The sequence below is a fragment of the Pristis pectinata genome, chromosome 12, assembly GCF_009764475.1.
Source record: "Pristis pectinata isolate sPriPec2 chromosome 12, sPriPec2.1.pri, whole genome shotgun sequence".
Lineage (NCBI taxonomy): Eukaryota > Metazoa > Chordata > Chondrichthyes > Rhinopristiformes > Pristidae > Pristis > Pristis pectinata.
The window spans coordinates 965,302-985,887 of NC_067416.1; the positions used below are offsets into that span (position 1 = coordinate 965,302).

Sequence of the window (20,586 nt, forward strand, 5' to 3'; positions counted from 1 at the left end):
GACCGAGTGCTCTTGTCAGGATACAAAGACCAGTGGTGGTATTTCAGAGCATCAGTTCCAGTAGATCTTTACAGCTGAAGAGGTGAAATCAGCTGCTGCCATAACATAGAAGACCACAGCACAGTACAGGTCCTTTGGTCACAATGTTGTGCCAACATTTTATCCTGCTCTAGATCTATCTAACCCTTCCCTCCCACATAGCCCTCCATTTTTCTATCATTCATGTGTCTATCTAAGAGTCTCTTAAATGTCCCTAATGTATCTGCCCCCACAACCTCTGCCGGCAGTGCGTTCCACACACCCACCACTCTCTGTGTAAAAAAAAAACCTTACCACTGACATCCCCCTTATATCTTCCTCCAATCACCTTAATTATGTCCCCTCGTGTTAGCCATTGTTGCACTGGGAAAAAGTCTGTGACTGTCCACTCAATCTATGCCTCTTATCATCTTGTACAGCTCTATCAATTCACTTCTCATCCTCCTTCTCTCCAAAGAGAAAAGCCCTAGCTCACTCAACCTATCCTCATAAGACATGCTCTCCAATCCAGGCAGCATCCTGATAAATTTCCTCTGGACCCTCTCTAAAGCTTCCACATCTTTCCTATAATGAGGTGACCAGAACTGAACACAATACTCCAAGTGTGGTCTGACCAGAGTTCTATAGAGCTGCAACGTCACCTCGCGGCTCTTGAACTCAATACCCCGACTAATGAAGGCCAACACTCCATACACCTTCTTAACAACCCTATTGAGCTGTGCGGCAACCTTGAGGGATCTATGTATCACTTCACAATTTTCCGGGTTAAACTCCGTCTGCCACTTCTCAGCCCAGCTCTGCATCCTATCCTGTTGTAATCTACAGCAACCTTCTACACTATCCACAACACCACCAATCTTTGTGTCATCAGCAAACTTACTAACCCACCCTTCCACATCCTCATCCAAGTCATTTGTAAAAATCACAAGGAGCAGGGGTCCCAGAACAGATCCCTGCGGAACATCACTGGTCACTGACCTCCAGGCAGAATGCACTCCATCTACCCCCACCCTCTGTCTTCTATGGGCGAGCCAATTCTGAATCCACGCAGCCAAGTTTCCCTGGATCCCATGCCTCCCGACTTTCTGAATAAGCCTTCCATGAGGAACCTTATCAAAGGCCTTACTAAAATCCATGTACACCACATCCACTGCTCTACCTTCATCAATGTGCTTTGTCACATCCTCAAAGAAATCAATCAGGCTCGTGAGGCACGACCTCCCCCTCACAAAGCCATGCTGACTGTCCCTAATCAGCCTATGCTTCCCTAAATGCCCATAAATCCTGTCTCTAAGAATCATCTCCAGAAATTTGTCCACCACTGGTCTGTAATTCTCAGGGTTATCCCTACTCCCTTTCTTAAACAAAGGAACAACATTTGCCACCCTCCAATCATCTGGCACTACTGTGGCAAGTGAGGATGCAAAGATCGTCGCCAAAAGCGCAGCAATCTCTTCCCTCACTTCCCGTAATATCTTTGGATATATCCCGTCCAGCTCTGGTGACTTATCTATCCTAAAGTCTTTCAGTAGTTCCAGCACATCCTCTTTCCGCACATCGATGTGCCCAAGCATATCAGTCTGTCGTACGCCATCCTCACAAACGTCAAGGTCTCTCTCTCTGGTGAATACTGAAGCAAAGTGTTCGTTAAGGACCTCCTCTACCTCTTCTGACTCCAGGCACGTGTTTCCTCTTTTATCCCTGATCGGTCCTACCCTCACTCTACTCATCCTCCTATTCTTCACATACTTGTAGAACGACTTGGGGTTTTCCTTGATCCTACTCGCCGAGGACTTCTCATGCCCCCTTCTAGCTCTCCTAAGTCCATTTTTAAGCTCCTCCTGGCTACCTTGTAATTCTCCAGAGCCCTGTCTGATCCATGCTTTTTAAACCTTAAGTAAGCTTCTTTCTTCCTCTTGACAAGATATTCTACATCTCATGTCAACCATGGCTCCTTCACTCTACCATCCTTACCCTGCCTCAATGGGACAAACTTACCAGAGCCCCATGCAAGTATTCCTTAAATAACCTCCACATTTCCGCTGTGCACTTCCCCAAGAACATCTGTTCCCAATTTACGTTCCCAAGTTCCTGCCTAATAGCATCATAATTTCCCCTCCCCCATTTAAATACTTTCCCATATCATCTGCTCCTATCTTTCTCCAAGGCTATGGTAAAGGTCAAGGAGTTATGGTCACTGTCTCCAAAATGCTCTCCCACTGAGAGATCTGAAACCTGATCAGGCTCATTGCCTAGTACCAGGTCCAGTATGGCTTCTCCTCTCGTCGGCCTGTCCACATACTGTGTCAGGAATCCTTCCTGTACACACGGAACAAACTCCGCATTATCTATCCCTTTACAGTAAGGAGGTGCCAATCAATATTCGGGAAGTTGAAATCATCCATGACAACAACCCTGTTATTTTTGCACCTCTCCAAAATCTGCCTCCCGATCTGCTCTTCAGTGTCTCTGCTGCTATTGGGGGGTCTGCAGAATACTCCCAATAGAGTGATTGCTCCCTTCCTGTTTCCGACTTCCACCCACACTGATTCAGTGGATGACTCCCCAGGACATCCTCCCTTTCTACAGCTGTGACACTGTCCCTGATCAGCAAAGTTACTGTACACTGGGGCTGTGTCTCATATGGAGTTAGCACAGTACAGTCAGAAGCCACAGAGTGATTCTCTTGTTTTATTTAGGGATCTTTGAAAGAGAAGACTTTAGAAAACCTGGAGACCTATGTTGTTAAAGAGGTAAGTTTGTGGTTTCTGTTTGGTTAATTGTAGGTTGCCCTCAGTGTTTCCTGACTATTGAAGGAGGGAAGAGTGAGACAGTGCAACTGTGACAGGTGGCAGTGGCCTGTCATAGTTATCCCCATGGTAACTGAGAGAAAGCTCTTGACTGGCTGCAGTTGTACCTCGCACAAAGCTCACGGTTGTGGTTGTTGATCAATCAGGACATCCCTGCCGAAGTTCCTCAAGGCCAAAGGCCCAGCTGTTATCCACTGCTTCATCAATGACCTCAGGGCAAAAGTGAGGATGTTGCTGAAGTTTGTGCAGATAATGAAGCAGTCCCCAAGACTGGGCAACGTTCTAGCACCAATGTTCCTTCCTATAAATGTCAGGCCTTATTGGTCTCTCTTGTTGGAGACCGACAAGAGCCATTCTCCAGTGCCCCATTTTTAACATTCCAGAGGCCACAATCGATTCTGGGGAATGAATCCTGACACCACAAAGCCTTTCCACCTTCAAGGTGGGAGCCGGCAGTGTGGTAGAACACGCCCCACTTACCTGGATGACTGTGGCCTCAACAATTCTCTCAACACACTCAAGTAGGCCAACCAGCATCAGCACTCCTTCCTCTACCACCAATGCACAGTGGCTGTAGTGTGGACTGTCTACACAACAGACTGCAGTGACTACCGGGGGGGGGGGGGGGGGGGGGGGGGGAGGTGGGGGTCGGGGGAACGGGGTGGCGATGGGGATGAGGGGAATGGGGTGGTTGGGGGGAGGGGGAGGGGAATGGGGCAGTGGTGGGAAGGGCGAGGGGAACGGGGCGGCGGTGGGGTGGGGGCGAGGGGAAAGGGTTGGTTGGAGGGGCGAGGGGGACAGGGTGAGGGGAATGGGGCAGTGCTGGGGGGTGAGGGGAGCGGGGCGGTGGGGGGGCGAGGGGAGCGGGGCGGTGGGGGATTGGTGAGATGGGGGTGGTCATTGGTGATGCTGAATATTGGGGCAGGTTGGAAGGGGAGAGCTTGGGGGGTGAGTGAGGCAGGGGATGGTGGGGGTGTTCAGGATGTGGTTTGGTGATGTGAAGGCTGGGTATGGGGTCTGGGGTGCGAAGGGGTGGGGTGGGAGGGTGAGCTGCAGCTGACTGCAGTTGGTGTGAGGCGGCTGAATGACCCTGAGCTCTGTTGATGTTTCAGCCCAAACTGCCGCTGCTGCTCAGTCGGATGAATGAAGTTGGCAAAGTGTTTCTGGTCACCAACAGCGACTACAAGTACACCAATGTGAGGCTGTGTCTTTGCTGGGGGGAGGGGGTGGGGGTCGTAGGTGCGATTGGGGAGACGTCCCGTTCACCATGGTCTTTCTGGTCCCGGGCTTCCCCCCCCCACTATCCCTCCCCCCCACTATCATCCCTCCCCCCCACTATCATCCCTCCCCCCCACTATCATCCCTCCCCCCCACTATCATCCCTCCCCCTCCCCCACTATCCCCCTCCCCCACTATCCCCCTCCCCCACTATCCCCCTCCCCCACTATCCCCCTCCCCCACTATCCCCCTCCCCCACTATCCCCCTCCCCCTCCTCCTCTCTCTCCCCCGGCTCCACCCACTCCCCCTCTCTCTCCCCCGGCTCCGCGCCGCCCCCCCCCGGCTCCGCGCCGCCCCCCCCCCCCGGCTCCGCGCCGCCCCCCCCCCCGGCTCCGCGCCGCCCCCCCCCCCCGGCTCCGCGCCGCCCCCCCCCCCCGTCTCCGCGCCGCCCCCCCCCGTCTCCGCGCCGCCCCCCCCGTCTCCGCGCCGCCCCCCCCGTCTCCGCGCCGCCCCCCCCGTCTCCGCGCCGCCCCCCCCGTCTCCGCGCCGCCCCCCCCCGTCTCCGCGCCGCCCCCCCCCGTCTCCGCGCCGCCCCCCCCCGTCTCCGCGCCGCCCCCCCCGTCTCCGCGCCGCCCCCCCCGTCTCCGCGCCGCCCCCGTCTCCGCCCCCCCGTCTCCACCCCTCCCCCGTCTCCACCCCCCCACACACCCCCAAACACACACACCCCTCCTCCTGCCCCCTCCCCTCCTCCCCCCCTCCTCCTCCCCCCCCCCCGCCCCCCCAACCCCGTTACTGATCATTCCACTGATGGACCTCTTTATTTTACAGAAGATCATGACCTACATGTTTGACTTTGGACACGGCCCCATGGTAGGTGGTGTCTGTGGGATTGAAATGGCGGTGTGAGGGGAAGGATGTCAGGCCACTGTCCTGGCTACTGCTGGATGGTAAAGGTGGGAGGGGCACTCTGTGGTCAGTTTGGTGCGTACATGTGGAGAGGGCTGCCTGCTGTCCATGTGAACTGATCAATGAGCTAAATAATGCTGGAAACGCTCAGCAGGTCAGGCAGCATCTGTGGAGAGAGAACCAGTGTTAATGTTTCAAGTCAGAAATGGTAGTGAAGGTGGGGGAGGGATGGGGAGAACATGGGGAATATCTCTGATGGGGTGAGACCAGATGCATTATTGTTGCAGTTTGTTGTCTCTGTGATGTGGGACTGGGGATAGAAACACTGAGCCGATGTAACAGATGGTGGCTGGAAGGAGGAGTGCGTTCCCTACAGTTGGAGAGTGTGATGTGAGGCCAGAAAGCTGCAGTCTGCCCAGACGGAAGATAAGGGGTTGTTCCTCGAGCTAGCGTTGGGTGTCGTTATGACAGTGCAGGAGGTTGTTTGCATATGAGGCTGAGGGGGTGACCTTATAGAGATGTACGAAATCATGAGGGGCATAGATAGGGTGAATGCACTCAAGTCTTTTTCCTTGGGTTGGGAAATCAAAAACTACAGGGCATAGGTATGAGGGGAGAGATTTCATAGGAACCTGAGGGGCAACTTTTTTACACAAAGGGCGGTATGTGTGTGGAATGAGCTGCCAGAGGAAGTGGTTGAGACAGGTACAATAACAACTTCTAACAGTTGGACAGGTACATGGATTGGAAAGGTTTAGAAGGTTATGGACTAGCTTGCATGGGGCATCTTGGTTGGCATGGACCAGTTGGGCCGAAGGGCCTGTTTCCATGCTGTATGACTCTAGGAGGTCAGAGTGGGAATGGGATGGAGAATTAAAGGGCAGGAAACCCAAAGTTCAGGGTCTCTCCTGTGCACTGAACGAGGTACTCCACAAAGCTCCGTGTTCTCTCCAGAACAAAATGTTCCAGCCTCTCCTCTGCCCCTGTAACTGTAGTCTCATCCCAGGAAACATTCTCGTCAGTCCTTTCTGGACCTTCTCCATTGCATGATAATGAAAGGTAGAACCATAGAACAATACAGCACAATACAGGCCCTTCGGCCCACCATGTTGTGCCGACCTTCAAACCACTCCTAAGACTATCTAACCCCTTCCTCACACATATCCCTCTATCTTAAATTCCTCCATATGCTTATCTAACAATCTTTTGAACTTGACCAACATATCAGCCTCCACCACCACCGCAGGCAGCGCATTCCATGCGCCAACCACTCTCTGGGTGAAAAAAACCTCCCTCTGACATCTCCCTTGAACATCACCCCCCCCATTACCTTAAAGCCATGCCCTTTTGTATTGAGCATTGGTGCCCTGGGAAAGAGGTGCTGGCTGTCCACTCTATCTATTCCTCTTAATATTTTGTATACCTCTATCATGTCTCCCCTCATCCTCCTCCTCTCCAGTGAGTAAAGCCCTAGCTTCTTTAGTCTCTCCTCATAATCCATACACTCTAATCCAGGCAGCATCCTGGTAAATCTCCTCTGCACCCTCTCCAACGCCTCCGCATCCATCCTATAATGAGGCGACCAGAACTGGACACAGTACTCTAAGTGTGGCCTAACCAGAGTTTTGTAAAGCTGGATCATTACTTCACGGCTCTTAAACTCGATCCCACGACTTATGAAAGCTAACATCCCATAAGTTTTCTTAACTACCCTATCTACCTGTGTGGCAACTTTCAGTGATCTGTGGATATGAACCCCCAGATCCCTCTGCTCCTCTACACTGCCCAGAATCCTGCCATTTACCTTGTATTCTGCCTTGGAGTTTGTCCTTCCAAAGTGTACCACCTCACACTTCTCTGGATTGAACTCCACCTGCCACTTGTCAGCCCAGCTCTGCATCCTATCAATATGCTTCTGTAAGCTTCGACAGCCCTCCACACTACCCACAACACCACCAATCTTTGTGTCATCTGCAAACTTGCTAACCCACCCTTCCACCCCCTCATCTAAGTCATTAATAAATATCACAAAAAGTAGAGGTCCCAGAACCGATCCTTGTGGGACACCACTAGTCACAGCCCTCCAATCCGAATGCACTCCCTCCACCACAACCCTCTGCTTTCTACAGGCAAGGCAATTCTGAATCCACACGGCCAAGCTTCCCTGGATCCCTTGGCCTCTGACCTTCTGAAGAAGCCTACCATGCGGAACCTTGTCAAACGCCTTACTAAAATCCATGTAGACCACATCCACTGCACTACCCTCATCAATCTTCCTGGTCACCTCCTTAAAGAACCCTATCAGGCTTGTGAGGCAAGATCTTCCCTTCGCAAATCCATGCTGGCTGTCCCTAATCAGTCCATGATTCTCTAAATGATCATAGATCCTATCTCTTAGAATCCTTTCCAACAAGCTTACCCACCACAGACGTAAGGCTCACCGGTCTGTAATTCCCTGGACCATCCCTACTACCTCTTTTGAATAAGGGGACAACATTCGCCACCCTCCAATCCTCCGGTACCACCCCATGGACAACGAGGACTCAAAGATCCTAGCCAGTGGTTCAGCAATCTCCTCCCGAAGCAGCCTGGGGAATATTCCGTCAGGCCCCGGGGACTTATCTGTCCTAATATTTTCTAAGAGCTCCAACACATCCTCTCTCTTGATATCTACATACTCTAGAACATTACCCTTACCAACACTGTCCTCAGCATCATCAAGACCCCTCTCCTTGGTGAATACTGAAGAGAAGTATTGAGAACCTCACCCACTTTCTCAGCTTCCAGGCACATCTTCCCACCTTTGTCTTTAATCGGACCAACCTTTACTCTAGCCATCCTTCTGCTCTTCACGTACGAGAAAAAAGCCTTGGGATTCTCCTTAACCCTACTCGCCAAAGCCTTTTTATGTCCCCTTCTCGCTCTCCTCAGCCCCTTCTTAAGTTCCCTCCTTGCTACTCTATATTCCTTACGAGCCCTGTCTGATCCGCTGCTTACACCTTATGTATGCTGCCTTCTTCTTCCTAACTAGTTGTTCCACCTCTCTTGTCACCCATGGTTCCTTCACCCTGCCATTCCTTCTCTGCCTCACCGGGACAAATTCATCCCTAACATTCTGCAAGAGATCCCTGAACATTGACCACATCTCCATAGTACATTTCCCTTCAAAAATGTCATCCCAATTCACAAGAATAAGAAGCAGTCAGGCAGCGTCTGTGGGGGAAGATAAAAATTAATATTTCAGGTTGATTACAGGCAACTGGATGCCTGATTTTGTGACTGTGGATGATGAGCCCCAGTTATCACATTAGTAATGGTCTGTTTCGTTGTAGCCTGGAACCCCTCACCGACCCTGGCAGTCATACTTTGACCTGGTTGTGGTGGATGCTCGGAAGCCACTGTTTTTCAGTGAGGGAACGGTTCTGCGACAAGTGGACAAGGTTTGAGATTAAATCTTGGCTCCTTACTGTGGCTGGGAGGTTGTGTGTGTGGGAAGGAATGAGCAAGAGCTGCAGAGTCCTGAGGATACAGGAGCCCAGGGATTAGAGGCTCCTCAGAGAGATGTTGAAAGTGTGTGATGTGTTTTGAATGAGACTTTACTCGAGGCCCTGCTGTTGGGTGGGTGTGAAAGCTCCTGTGTACCACTGCCCCTGCTCGTCCTCATTCACTGTCCACGTTGACTTATATTTTAAAAACAGATGATCTGGTCATCACGTTTGTGGGAGCTGCTCCCTCTCCCACAATCTAACCAGGGCCACACTATGTTAACAAGAATATACACCCTTTGGATTAAATGAAAGAGGGTGCCCAAAGGTTTTAAAACAGTTGCAGTTTTTATTCCAAAATCTGATGATCTGGCTGCGATGAGGAATGTGAACAATTGGTGTCTGATCGTGATTGTTTTCAGGACTTTTTCCAAATTTACTGGCTAAACCTTTGGTGGATGCAGCCACAAGTAGTGACAGGCAAAAGGGTTTATTACTGCCACACCTGGCTGCAGTCAAAATACTGTGATTATGAATAATTTATTAAGCAGTGCTAATAGATATTTTAAAGACCTGAGTTTTTTTTAGTCAGTCTAGCCTTTGGATCGGTGGGACGCAGATGATTAGCAGAGCCCCAGTCGTCTTGTTGTCTGTCGGGATTCTATTGATCTGGTTGTTGAGTTTTACACAGACTCTTCCATGGATGTCCGCCCCCACCCCTATTCAGAAGGGGTGCTAAAGTAGGGGTAGCCACTCTCTGATTTTATGTAATTGTGTCATGGATATTTTATTGCCTACCCTAGAAGCGGAGGGGTGTGCTTTCACCTTGGGGATTCTGACACCTTGTCTTTGCTTGCTGTGGTTGGAGAGGCCAGAGGCTGTGGAAGGGACACTTTCTCTAGAAGCTGACATCGTTCCTTCTGTAAACTCCTCTGCATTCTCTCCAAGGCCCTGACATTCCATCTGCTGCTGAAGCCTGACAAATGATTAGCCAGGTTTGTCTTAACTCCCTTACTCTCTGCCTCTGACAGAAAAAGCCAAGGATTCTGTGTTCTTTTTCCTGGCTTTCCCAACGAGTCCTGGCACCTGCTAAGACTGTCCCTGGAGCCTGTTTTACACAGCACCACTTCAAAGCCCCTCATTCTTCCTATAAAGTGCATCGCTTTTATACTTCTCTGTGCATTAAATATCATCTGCTGTGTCTTCCCACTCCTCTGGTGAGTCTGGGACTCCTGCACTTTGTTCCCCTTCTCACTGCAGGATTTGTCAGCTGCAGGGTTTGATGTGATGGTCCTTATTCCCCAGGAACTCATTATGTCAATAGTGCTGAATTTGGTTTGAGATGGGCCTCATCAACCCTGGCCCATTTCAGACTGTCCTTGCTGGAAGACGCCACTGAGAACAGTGGGGCCACTGCTCTAGAGGTGCAGCATTGGGATACGTCAGCCTGCAGTGGGGGGTGGGGAGGGGACACGTGGTGTGTGAGGATGGGTGTTGGAGTGTGGGGTTGCTGAGTTGGGGGGGGGGGGGTGGTGTGTGGGGAGCATCCATTGATATGAAGTCTCCATTTCACTCTTCCTTGTATAGTCAACTGGCCACTTGAAGATTGGCACACACACGGGACCTCTCCAGCACGGCATCGTGTATTCCGGAGGTGAGTGTCCAGCGGGTTGCTTTCACTGACCTGGTTATCTATTACACTGACATTTGTAAATGTTCAGAGGCACACACGGAGCTGCCAGTGTAAATCACTTTTCCTTCCTTCCTTCCCTGGAAACTGGTGGGTGTGGAGTTGTAGGCGGGGGTGGGGGGATGGGTTTGCAGAGGGCAGGGCTGAGGCTGCCTGTGGTGGGAGTAGATCACTGGGTCTGGGCTAACTTGGGGAGCTGGGTTTGTCAGATGTTGTAGGACTGCAAATGTCCTTCGGAGCAAAACCCAAACCTGCTGCAAGAACTTGGTAGGTCAGGCAACATCGGTCGAGGGAGGTGGATGGTTGATGTTTTGGGTCGGGACCCTTCGTCTGGCTGGGCCTCAGCTGACGGCATCATGTGAGCTGAGTCCAGTAACTCTACTCCAACCCTGAAAGGTGAAAGCGAAAAGGTCATGTGATCCTGATTGTGTGGGGTGTGTTTTCCAGGTTCTTCGGATATTATGGGGGACCTTCTGGGGGCAAAAGGCAAAGACATCCTCTACATTGGCGATCACATCTTTGGTGACATCCTGAAATCCAAGAAGCGGCAGGGCTGGAGGACGTTCCTGGTCATCCCAGAACTCGCACAAGAGCTGCATGTCTGGACAGACAAGAGCAGTAAGACCACAGCACCTGCACACAGCTTCAGTGGCTGCTCATCTCCCTGCTTTCCCAGTAACCGGATCGTAGGAAATCCGCAGCCCATCTACTTCCCTGCTTCAGTTTTCGATGCTCTGCCCATGCGAGTCCCGTGGGTCAAATTGATGTGGAGAGGACGAGCTCAGGGCATCCAAGGGAAAGTGGCTCTTTGGACTAGAAAATGTCTCGGGGAGAATGTGGAGGGTAATATTGATGGAAATGTTAGTGACAGGGAGGTGCTGGCTGTCTGTACTGGGTTCCTTGGGAGGTGACAGTTGTGTGTACTCGGTTCCTCGGGAGATGACGGTTGTGTGTACTGGGTTCCTTGGTGGAGGTGCCGGTTGTGTGTACTGGGTTCCTCGGGAGGTGACGGTTGTGTGTGCTTGGTTCCTCGGGACTGAGCTCACCCTTCACAGAAAATTTAAATGGAATTGACTATAGGCACATGGTAGGATCCTGAGAGATATGGACTATGTGGACGTTAGTAAGGCTTTTGATAAGGTCCCTTATGGTAGGTTGATTCAGAAGGTAAAGATGCATGGGATCCAGGGTGAATTGCAAGTGTGGATTCTGAGCTGGCTTGCCGATAGGGGTGGAAGGCTGTTATTGTGGCTGGAGGTCTGTGACCAGTGGTGTTCTGCAAGGATCGGTGGTGGGATCTCTGTTGTTTGAGATATATATCAATGACTTCGTTGAAAATGTAGATGGGTAGATTAGCAGATTTGGGGATGACATCAAGATATCTGGAGTTGTGGACAGTGTAAAGGACTATTAAAGAATATAGCAGAATATCGGTCAGTTACAGATACGGACAGAGAGGCGGCAGATGGAGTTTAATCCGGGCAAGTGTGAGGTGTTACACTTTGGGAGGTCAAATGAAAGAAGAAAGTGTACAGGGTCAGCCCTGAGGAACAGAGGGGTCTTGAGATCCAGGTCCATAGTTCACTGAAAATGGCTACGTAAGAGGATAAGGTGGTAAAGAAGGCGTACGGCACGCTTGCCTTCATTGGTGGGGGTGTAGAGTATAAGAGTAAGGAAGTCATGCTGCAGCTGTACAAAACTTTAGTCAGACTGCACTTGTATTTTGTGCAGTTCTGGTTGCCCCATTACAAGAAGGTTGTGGAGAGGGTGCAGAAGAGGTTTACCAGTATGCTGCCTGGATTAGAGGATATGAACTATAAGGAGAGGTTGGACAAACTTGGGTTGTTCTAGAACCAAGAACCATAGAACAATACAACACAATTCAGGCCCTTCGGCCTACCATGTTGTGCCAACCTTCAAACCACACCTAAGACTATCTAACCCCTTCCTCCCACATATCCCTCTATCTTAAATTCCTCCATATACTTATCTAACAATCTCTTGAACTTGACCAACGTATCAGCCTCCACCACCACCCCAGGCAGTGCATTCCAAGCACCAACCACTCTCTGGGTGGAAAAACCTCCCTCTGACATCTCCCTTGAACTTCCCTCCCCATTACCTTACAGCCATACCCTCTTGTATTGAGCATTGGTGCCCTGGGAAAGAGGCGCTGGCTGTCCACTCTATCTATTCCTCTTAATATTTTGTACACCTCTATCATTGTCTCCCCTCGTCCTCCTCCTCTCCAACGAGTAAAGCTCCTTTAGTCTCTCCTTATAATCCATATTCTCTAATCCAGGCAGCATCCTGGTAAATCTCCTCTGCACCCTTTCCAACGCCTCCACGTCCTTCCTATAATGAGGCGACCAGAATTGGACACAGTACTCTAAGTGTGGCCTAACCAGAGTTTTGTAAAGCTGGATCATTACTTAGCGGCTCTTAAACTCGATCCCACGACTTATGAAAGCTAACATCCCATAAGCTTTCTTAACTACCCTATCTACCTATGAGGCAACTTTCAGTGATCTGTGGATATGAACCCCCAGATCCCTCTGCTCCTCCACACTGCCCAAAATCCTGCCATTTACCTTGTACTCCGCCTTGGAGTTTGTCCTTCCAAAGTGTACCACCTCACACTTCTCTGGATTGAACTCCACCTGCCACTTGTCAGCCCAGCTCTGCATCCTATCAATATCCCTCTGCAAGCTTTGACAGCCCTCCACACTATCCACAACACCACCGATCTTTATGTCATCTGCAAACTTGCTAACCCACCCTTCCACCCCCTCATCTAAGTCATTAATAAATATCACAAAAAGTAGAGGTCCCAGAACCGATCCTTGTGGGACACCACTAGTCACAGTCCTCCAGTCTGAATGCACTCCCTCCACCACAACCCTCTGCTTTCTACAGGCAGGCCAATTCTGAATCCACACGGCCAAGCTTCCCTGGATCCCTTGGCCTCTGACCTTCTGAAGAAGCCTACCATGCGGAACCTTGTCAAACGCCTTACTAAAATCCATGTAGACCACATCCACCGCACTGCCCTCATCAATCTTCCTGGTCACCTCCTCAAAGAACCCTATCAGGCTTGTGAGGCAAGATCTTCCCTTCACAAATCCATGCTGGCTGTCCCTAATCAGTCCATGATTCTCTAAATGATCATAGATCCTATCTTAGAATCCTTTCCAACAGCTTACCCGCCACAGATGTAAGGCTTACTGGCCTGTAATTCCCTGGACCATCCCTACTACCTTTTTTGAATAAGGGGACAACATTCGCCACACTCCAATCCTCCGGAACCATCTCCGTGGACGAGGACTCAAAGATCCTAGCCAATGGTTCAGCAATCTCCTCCTTCGCCTCCCGAAGCAGCCTGGGGAATATTCCGTCAGGTCCCGGGGACTTATCTGTCCTAATATTTTCTAAGAGCTCCAACACATCCTCTCTCTTGATATCTACATACTCTAGAACATTATCCTCACCAACACTGTCCTCAGCATCATCAAGACCCCTCTCCTTGGTGAATACTGAAGTATTCATTGAGGACCTCACCCACTTCCACAGCTTCCAGGCACATCTTCCCACCTTTGTCTTTAATCGGACCTACCTTTACTCTAGCCATCCTTCTGCTCCACATATGAGTAAAAAGCCGTGGGATTCTCCTTTACCCTACTCGCCAAAGCCTTTTCATGTCCCCTTTTCGCTCTCCTCAGCCCCTTCTTAAGTTCCCTCCTTGCTACTCTATATTCCTCATGAGCCCCGTCTGATCCTTGCTGCTTATACCTTATGTATGCTGCCTTCTTCTTCCTAACTAGTTGTTCCACCTCTCTTGTCACCCTGCCATTACTTCTCTGCCTCACCGGCTTCCCGAGAGTGTCAGAGGCTGAGGGGAGACCTGATAGAGGTTTTATAATTATGAGAGGCATAGATAGGGTAGGCAGTCAGAATCTTTTTCCCAGGGTAGGAACGTCAAACGCCTGAGGACGTGCTTTTAAGGTTAGGGGGGGACGTTTAAAGGGGACGTGAGGGGTAAGTTTTTTTACGCAGAGAGTGGTGGGTGCCTAGAATGGGTTACCAGAGGTAGTAGTAGAAGCAGGCAGTTTAGTGGAGTTTAAGAAGCTTTTAGATAGACTCATGAATATGAAGGGAATGGAGGGATGTGGGTAATACGCAGAAGGACATTTCGTATAAATCGGCATCAAGATCAGCACTACATTGTGGGCTGGACGGCCTGTCCAGTGCTGTACTGCTCTATGTAGATGTAAGGAATGGAGGCAGAGCAGAAGTCCACAGATGCCTAATGGCGGCTGAAGTAGTAGGAAGGCAGGTAGGATACTTGCTTTGTTACTGGGAAAGTATGAGCGGGAGGTGCTGCTGGGACGGGCTGGAGCTGTTACAGGAAGGAAGTGACTGCATCAGAGAGGGTGCACAGGGTATTTCCAGGGCCTGAGACTTGTAGTTATGAGGAAAGACCGACTTAGCTGGGAGATATATAACTGAGGAAAGTGGAGTTATCAAGTGGCCTGATCAGGATGAACAGAAAGGCCTGTCCCTTGCAGAGAGATCAGACTTAGGGCATGCCTTTAACTGGTGGAAGGGTCCGAGTTCAGTTGAGGAATAAGTATGCCACCCATCGGCAAGGAAGCAGGAATAACCTGAAACTGTATTTGTGGCTGGTGTGGACGTGCTGGCTGCTTTTTGTGCCATGAATCGCTGATTCTTGTTGTTGGGTAATGTCTGCCCCCTGCACCTTGCTTTGTGTGTTCTGGTGTACCAGGACTGACTATCTTTTATTTTCCAGCCCTGTTTGAGGAGTTGCAGAGTCTGGATGTGTTTCTGGCAGAACTCTACAAGTGAGTATGAAAAGGGGCATTGCAAGAGTGGAGTTAACCTGGGGTTACTGAAAGCTGAATAAGCACTGTGGGGCAATGCCATTCACTTAATGGGTAACTGAACTTGATTAGATTCAATCTCCTTTTATTCTGGGCCAAAGGGTCTGTTTCCATGCTGTATAAATCTATTACTCGGTGAATCTTCTGCAGACTTATCTGTTTGTATTGGTACATTTCCCAGTGTTAACATTTGGGTCATTGACCAGATTTCATCTGTGTTCTTCCCCAGACACTTGGACAGCAGCAGCAATGAGCGCCCTGATATCAGTGCCATTCAGAGACGCATCAAGGTGAGACCAGGGCTGCATTCTCCCGGCTTCGGGTCTCGATCCCCAAAGATTATAATTACGTCTAGGACATTCTCATGATCTTGTGGGAGTGTCTGACACTGATGGCCAGTGTTTGAGTTATCAATCCCCCTTGCCTGCTCCCTCAGACCATTGCTATTTTCCCCTCCAATTTTGTTACCCCACCCACTGCCCCTTGCTGCAACTAATGTCTCTTGTCAGAGTTGTACAGCACAGAAAACTGGTCCTTCAGCCCAATGCTGGCAAACTGAGAAAACCGTTTCCCTCAGTGGTTCTCTCCCCACAATGTAATGAGCGGCTCTGCATAATGACATGGTAGTCCTGCTGTCCGGCCCTTTCATCCCTTCTGCCTGGAACTTACCATCTCCTTAATTCAGCAGCAGTTTCTTCTGGCCCAATGCTTGCTGGAACTTTTCAGAGATCTATCCAGATAATTGGAGGGTGGCAAATGTCATTCCTTTGTTCAAGAAAGAGAGTAGGGATAACCCTGGGAATAATAGACCAGTGAGTCTTACTTCAGTGGTGGGCAAATTATTGGAAAAGATTCTTAGGGACAGGATTTATGAGCATCTGGAGAAGCATAGTCTGATTAGGGGCAGTCAGCATGGCTTTGTGAGGGGCAGGTTGTGCCTCATGAGCCCGTTTGAATTCTTTGAGGATGTGACAAAACACAGAGGGTAGAGCAGTGGATGTGGTGTATATGGACTTTAGTAAGGCATTTGATAAGGTTCACCATGATAGGCTCATTCAGAAGGTCTGGAGGGATCCAGGGAAACTTGGCTGTGTGCATTCGGAATTGGATTGCCGGAGGGTGGTTGTAGATGGAGTGTATTCTGCCTGGAGGTCGATGACCAGTGGTGTCCTGCAGGGATCTCTTCTGGGACCCCTGCTCTTTGTGATTTTTATAAATGACTTGGATGAGGAAGTGGAAGGGTGGTTTGGTAAGTTTGCAGATGACATGAAGGTTGGTGGTGTTGTAGATAGTGTAGAAGGTTGTCGAGGGTTACAACGGGACTTTGATAGGATGCAAAGCTGGGCTGAGAAGTGGCAGAAGTTCAACCCAGAAAAGTGTTGAGTGATTTACTTTGTATTCTGCCTTCAAAATTTGACCTTCCAGAGTTAATGGCAAGACTCTTAGCAGTGTGGAGGAACAGAGGGATCAATGGGGTCAAAGTCTGTAGATCCCTCAAAATTGCTGCGCAAGTTGATAGGGTTGTTAAGAAGGTGTGTGGCATGTTGGCCTTCATTAGTTGGGGGGATTGAGTTCAAGAGCCATGAGGTGATGTTGCAGCTCTATAAAACCCTGGTTAGACCACAATTAGAATATTGTGTTCAGTTCTGGTTGCCTCACTATAGGAAGGGTGTGGAAGCTTTAGAGTTTGCAGAGGAGATTTACCAGGATGCTGCCTGGATTGGAGAGCATGTCTTATGAGGGTAGGTTGAGCAAGCTAGGGCTTTTCTCTTTGGAGAGAAGGAGGATGAGAGGTGACTTGATAGAGGTGTACAAGATGATAAGAGTCATAGATTGAGTGGACAGCCAGAGACTTTTTCTCAGGGAGGAAATGGCATAATTATGTGATCAAAGGAAGGTGTAGAAGGGATGTCAGAGGCCAGTTTTTTTTACATAGTGTGTGGAACGCACTGCCGGCAGAGGTGGTGGAGACAGATACATTAGGGACATGTAAGAGACTCTCAGATAGCCACATGAATGATAGAAAAATGGGGAGCTATGTGGGAGGGAAGATTTAGATAGATCTTAGAACATTACAGCACAGTACAGGCCCTTTGGCCCATGATGTTGTGCCAACATTTTAACCTGCTCTATGTTCATAGTCCGATTAGGGACAGTCAGCATGGCTTTGTGAAGGGCAGGTTGTGCCTCACGAGCCTGACTGAATTCTTTGAGGATGTGACAAAACACATTGAGGGTAGAGCAGTAGATGTGGCGTATATGGACTTTAGTAAGGTGTTTGATAAGGTTCCCTTAAATAAGATTGAGGAACTTGAAACCATTGTCCTTGAATACCTGTTCACTCCTGTCTTCTGTCTCCATGTAGAAAGTCACTCATGACATGGACATGTGCTACGGGATGATGGGCAGCCTGTTCCGCAGTGGCTCCCGGCAGACGCTCTTTGCCAGTCAGGTCATGCGCTATGCAGATCTCTATGCAGCCTCTTTCATCAACCTACTGTACTACCCCTTCAGTTACCTCTTTCGTGCTGCCCATGTCTTGGTGAGTATGTGATCTGATCAGAAATCTGGGTGTCTTGCTTTGTTCCCCCATACGCTTGCCCTATCAAACCCTAGTATTGAGCTGGACTCTGGTTCCCAATCTGTGCTCATCTGTTGGCTCTAGTCAGTGTTGCACATGCTCATGAATGGGCCAGGACAGACATGATGTGATCTACAGCCAAACAGGGAGGCAGGGCTGGGCACAAACTATTGCTGGTGAGCGAACATTCTGTGCCTCTGATTGCCCCGTACACTTTGAGGTGGTGAATTTGATGGTGAGCAGCTTGATGCAGACCATGTTGGGAAAGGTCCAACTGTAGCTCACCAAGTGACTTCTTAGTCCTGGCTGAGGCTGGACACATGGCCCACTCTCCTGCCACCCTGACTGATATTCTCAGGGGCAGAGGCCTTTCTGGCTGCAGTCAGTAATTAGGGTGGAGAACATACTCCCCACTACAGCCAACAATATGCAAAACAGAAGTCATTCTGAGCAAAGGCCCGGTGCACTCAAACCACAAGTAATTTCTCTGTCTTCCCCAATTCTCACCAACCCCCTTCATATTTTGGTTCCTCGGCATTGCTTCTCCTTATCTTGGTCTGACCTTTGTACACTCCGCCTCAACACTTGCGTTCTGCCCCCACCCCTCCACTTTCCCATCTTCTGGCTTGGACACTCCTGGTGGCTTTCCTCTCGCATCTTGCTGCTGAGTCCTTGTTCTCTGCTCCTGTTCCCCATGCCTTACCCCTTGCTCTGTTCTTGTCTTCTGTTGCTCTGTCCTTTAGATGCCCCATGAGTCGACTGTGGAGCACAGCCATGTTGATATTAATGATGTCGAGTCTCCAATGGCAACACGTAACCGCTCGACCAGCTCCATGGATATTAAAGATACTGAATTCAAAAGGCACCAACTGACCAGATCAATCAGTGAGATCAAACCTCCTAACCTTTTCCCACAAACTCCACAAGAGATTACACATTGCCACGATGAAGATGACGATGAGGAGGAGGAGGAGGAGGAGTAGCAGCAATGAAACTTGATCCTGATCCCACCCCATGGAACTGAGGAACGGTTTGAGGCTTGCACAATGAAGATTGGTGATCTGGTTCACACTGGTGATCATTGTGACATACAAAGGGACAAGAGTTGGTTTTAATCCTGGAAAATAATGGCTGAATGATACTGACTTTTTCCATTTTTCTAAGTGATTTGGCAATTATACCGATGTTTGCATAACGGGTCAGAAGTTTGCAATGGATATGGGAGACAGCTGAATAGTGTGTCACTTCTGTGATGACCTGGTTTGATGTTTGAGAAGGAAGTGATTGCATGATTCAGCCTGTATCCCTTGATCCCTGATTTAATGCAGCACAAGGTACAGAGAAAATGCTTGTGACAACTTGTGAATGCAAGTCCCCATGCTTCAATAATTTGAACCTCATGGATCTGTTTAGTGGGCCCTGCTTGTTTATGAGGGTTTGGATGTATTGGTGTGTGGTGTAATCAGATTTAAATATCTATTTTAATCAAAGCACAAACTAGTTGGTGTTCACCCAGAATAAGTCGTGACAGACCAGGCCAGTGGGGGGGATGGCAGTCCCATCCTTCACTGATGCTGTTTATCCATTGTGCTTTATGACTATGCAAAGTAGAAGTTGCAGAATGCACCAAGGGCCAACATGGAATCGCTGCTGAAGCTCGGTTATACTTTAGTAAGGTGCCTCCTACATTTCCTGGTTGAACTGAGCCTCTGCTCAGGAATTGTATTGTGAGCAGAATAGGAAAGCCAGGCTGCAGCTTTCTCTGAGGAACCAGTCCATGGTCCTCAGTGCATTAAAACAATTGTGTGTCGAGTTGACCGTTTCATTCAGTCCAGTCCCTGGACGAAATTTAAACATTCCCAGTAGATTAGAGGGAACTTCTGTTTCAGACCCCGGGGGAGTGTGTGACAGGATGGTGTGGCGGGAGCTTCACTTCGTTACCTCACCTTGATAATAACTTTTCACCTAAAATTCATTGTGCTACGAGCAAGGAGGTACAGGATGACAGTGACTGAGCCATTCCACAGCAGCAGGCTGGTTTGCTTGGACAATTTGTCACTGGGTGTATTGGGTTGATCAGCTCAGGCCCTGCATAATCAATAGGACAAGAGCAACCTTGTCCTGTCAGCCAGTTCACAGCACATGATGCTGACGTGGGTAGTTCTGTTTTAGATAAAGAGTCAGATTGGGCTCACTCTGTGCCTTGTTTAGTTTCCCTGTATCCTAATTTCCTTGAGTTTAAGGTAGTGATAAACTAACAACTAGGCATCTGAATTCCAAAAATTTGCAACATTGTGATATTCTCCTAATCAGTCATAAATGCCCTCTTCTACATTGTGTGAAAATTCATAAGTTCTGGTCCCAGAGGAATCTCTCATCTGGGCATGGCCTTGTCACCAGTGTTTGATTGCTGTAAAATCGTGAGTAATTTCAGTATTCTGCAGCGTCTGCCACTGAAGCAGTATGGTTCTTCAGTGGGCCTACAAACACCTGTAGGGGCTGTTCATTTAACACCTGGTTTTGACTTTGCAAAGTTATAGCTGATTACATCTTTTCAGCTGTTTGTCAGTGAAGCTGGGCAGCAAGGCACTGCTCTTACTGGGTGGCTTTAGGAAAAGCAAAGCCAGCTAGCATGGACAGCACATCTTCAGACCCTTGTTTAAATCTCCTCACAGCAGAACCGATGAAAACAGCAACTGTGCAATTCAGTAGCATGTGGAAAGGAAATGTGGGAGAACCATTTCAGAGCAAGATTTGTTGATCATCAAAATTGCACAGAAGCCTGGGCCTGTAGCTTCTAGCCCAGGCCCAGTACACACTGAACATACTGCAGACTCTGGGTTTTCCTTGAGTAATCTGTTCCGATTTCCTTTTCCACTGTAAAAATGTATCTGATTCCATTTCTAAAATAAAGGATGAAATATGCAGTGTGACTGTGAAAGTACTGGCTGGATACTC

The 20,586-nt window shown here is 49.3% G+C and overlaps 1 protein-coding gene across 8 annotated transcripts in view; it reads left to right on the forward strand.

The window, feature by feature from the left end:
• LOC127576420 (cytosolic purine 5'-nucleotidase) overlaps positions 1 to 20,558 on the forward strand; it is an 82,695-nt gene extending 62,137 nt beyond the window's left edge. For all 8 annotated transcript variants that reach the window (XM_052026932.1, XM_052026937.1, XM_052026939.1 and 5 more), the window contains 10 exons: positions 2,739 to 2,792; positions 3,962 to 4,045; positions 4,897 to 4,938; positions 8,307 to 8,414; positions 10,047 to 10,113; positions 10,597 to 10,767; positions 14,957 to 15,008; positions 15,277 to 15,337; positions 17,413 to 17,589; positions 18,372 to 20,558. In XM_052026932.1, the coding sequence (XP_051882892.1) occupies positions 2,739 to 2,792; positions 3,962 to 4,045; positions 4,897 to 4,938; positions 8,307 to 8,414; positions 10,047 to 10,113; positions 10,597 to 10,767; positions 14,957 to 15,008; positions 15,277 to 15,337; positions 17,413 to 17,589; positions 18,372 to 18,611 (1,056 nt within the window). In that variant the 3' untranslated portion in view covers positions 18,612 to 20,558. The remainder of the gene's footprint in view (positions 1 to 2,738; positions 2,793 to 3,961; positions 4,046 to 4,896; positions 4,939 to 8,306; positions 8,415 to 10,046; positions 10,114 to 10,596; positions 10,768 to 14,956; positions 15,009 to 15,276; positions 15,338 to 17,412; positions 17,590 to 18,371) is intronic.
• Positions 20,559 to 20,586: the final 28 nt, after the last annotated feature.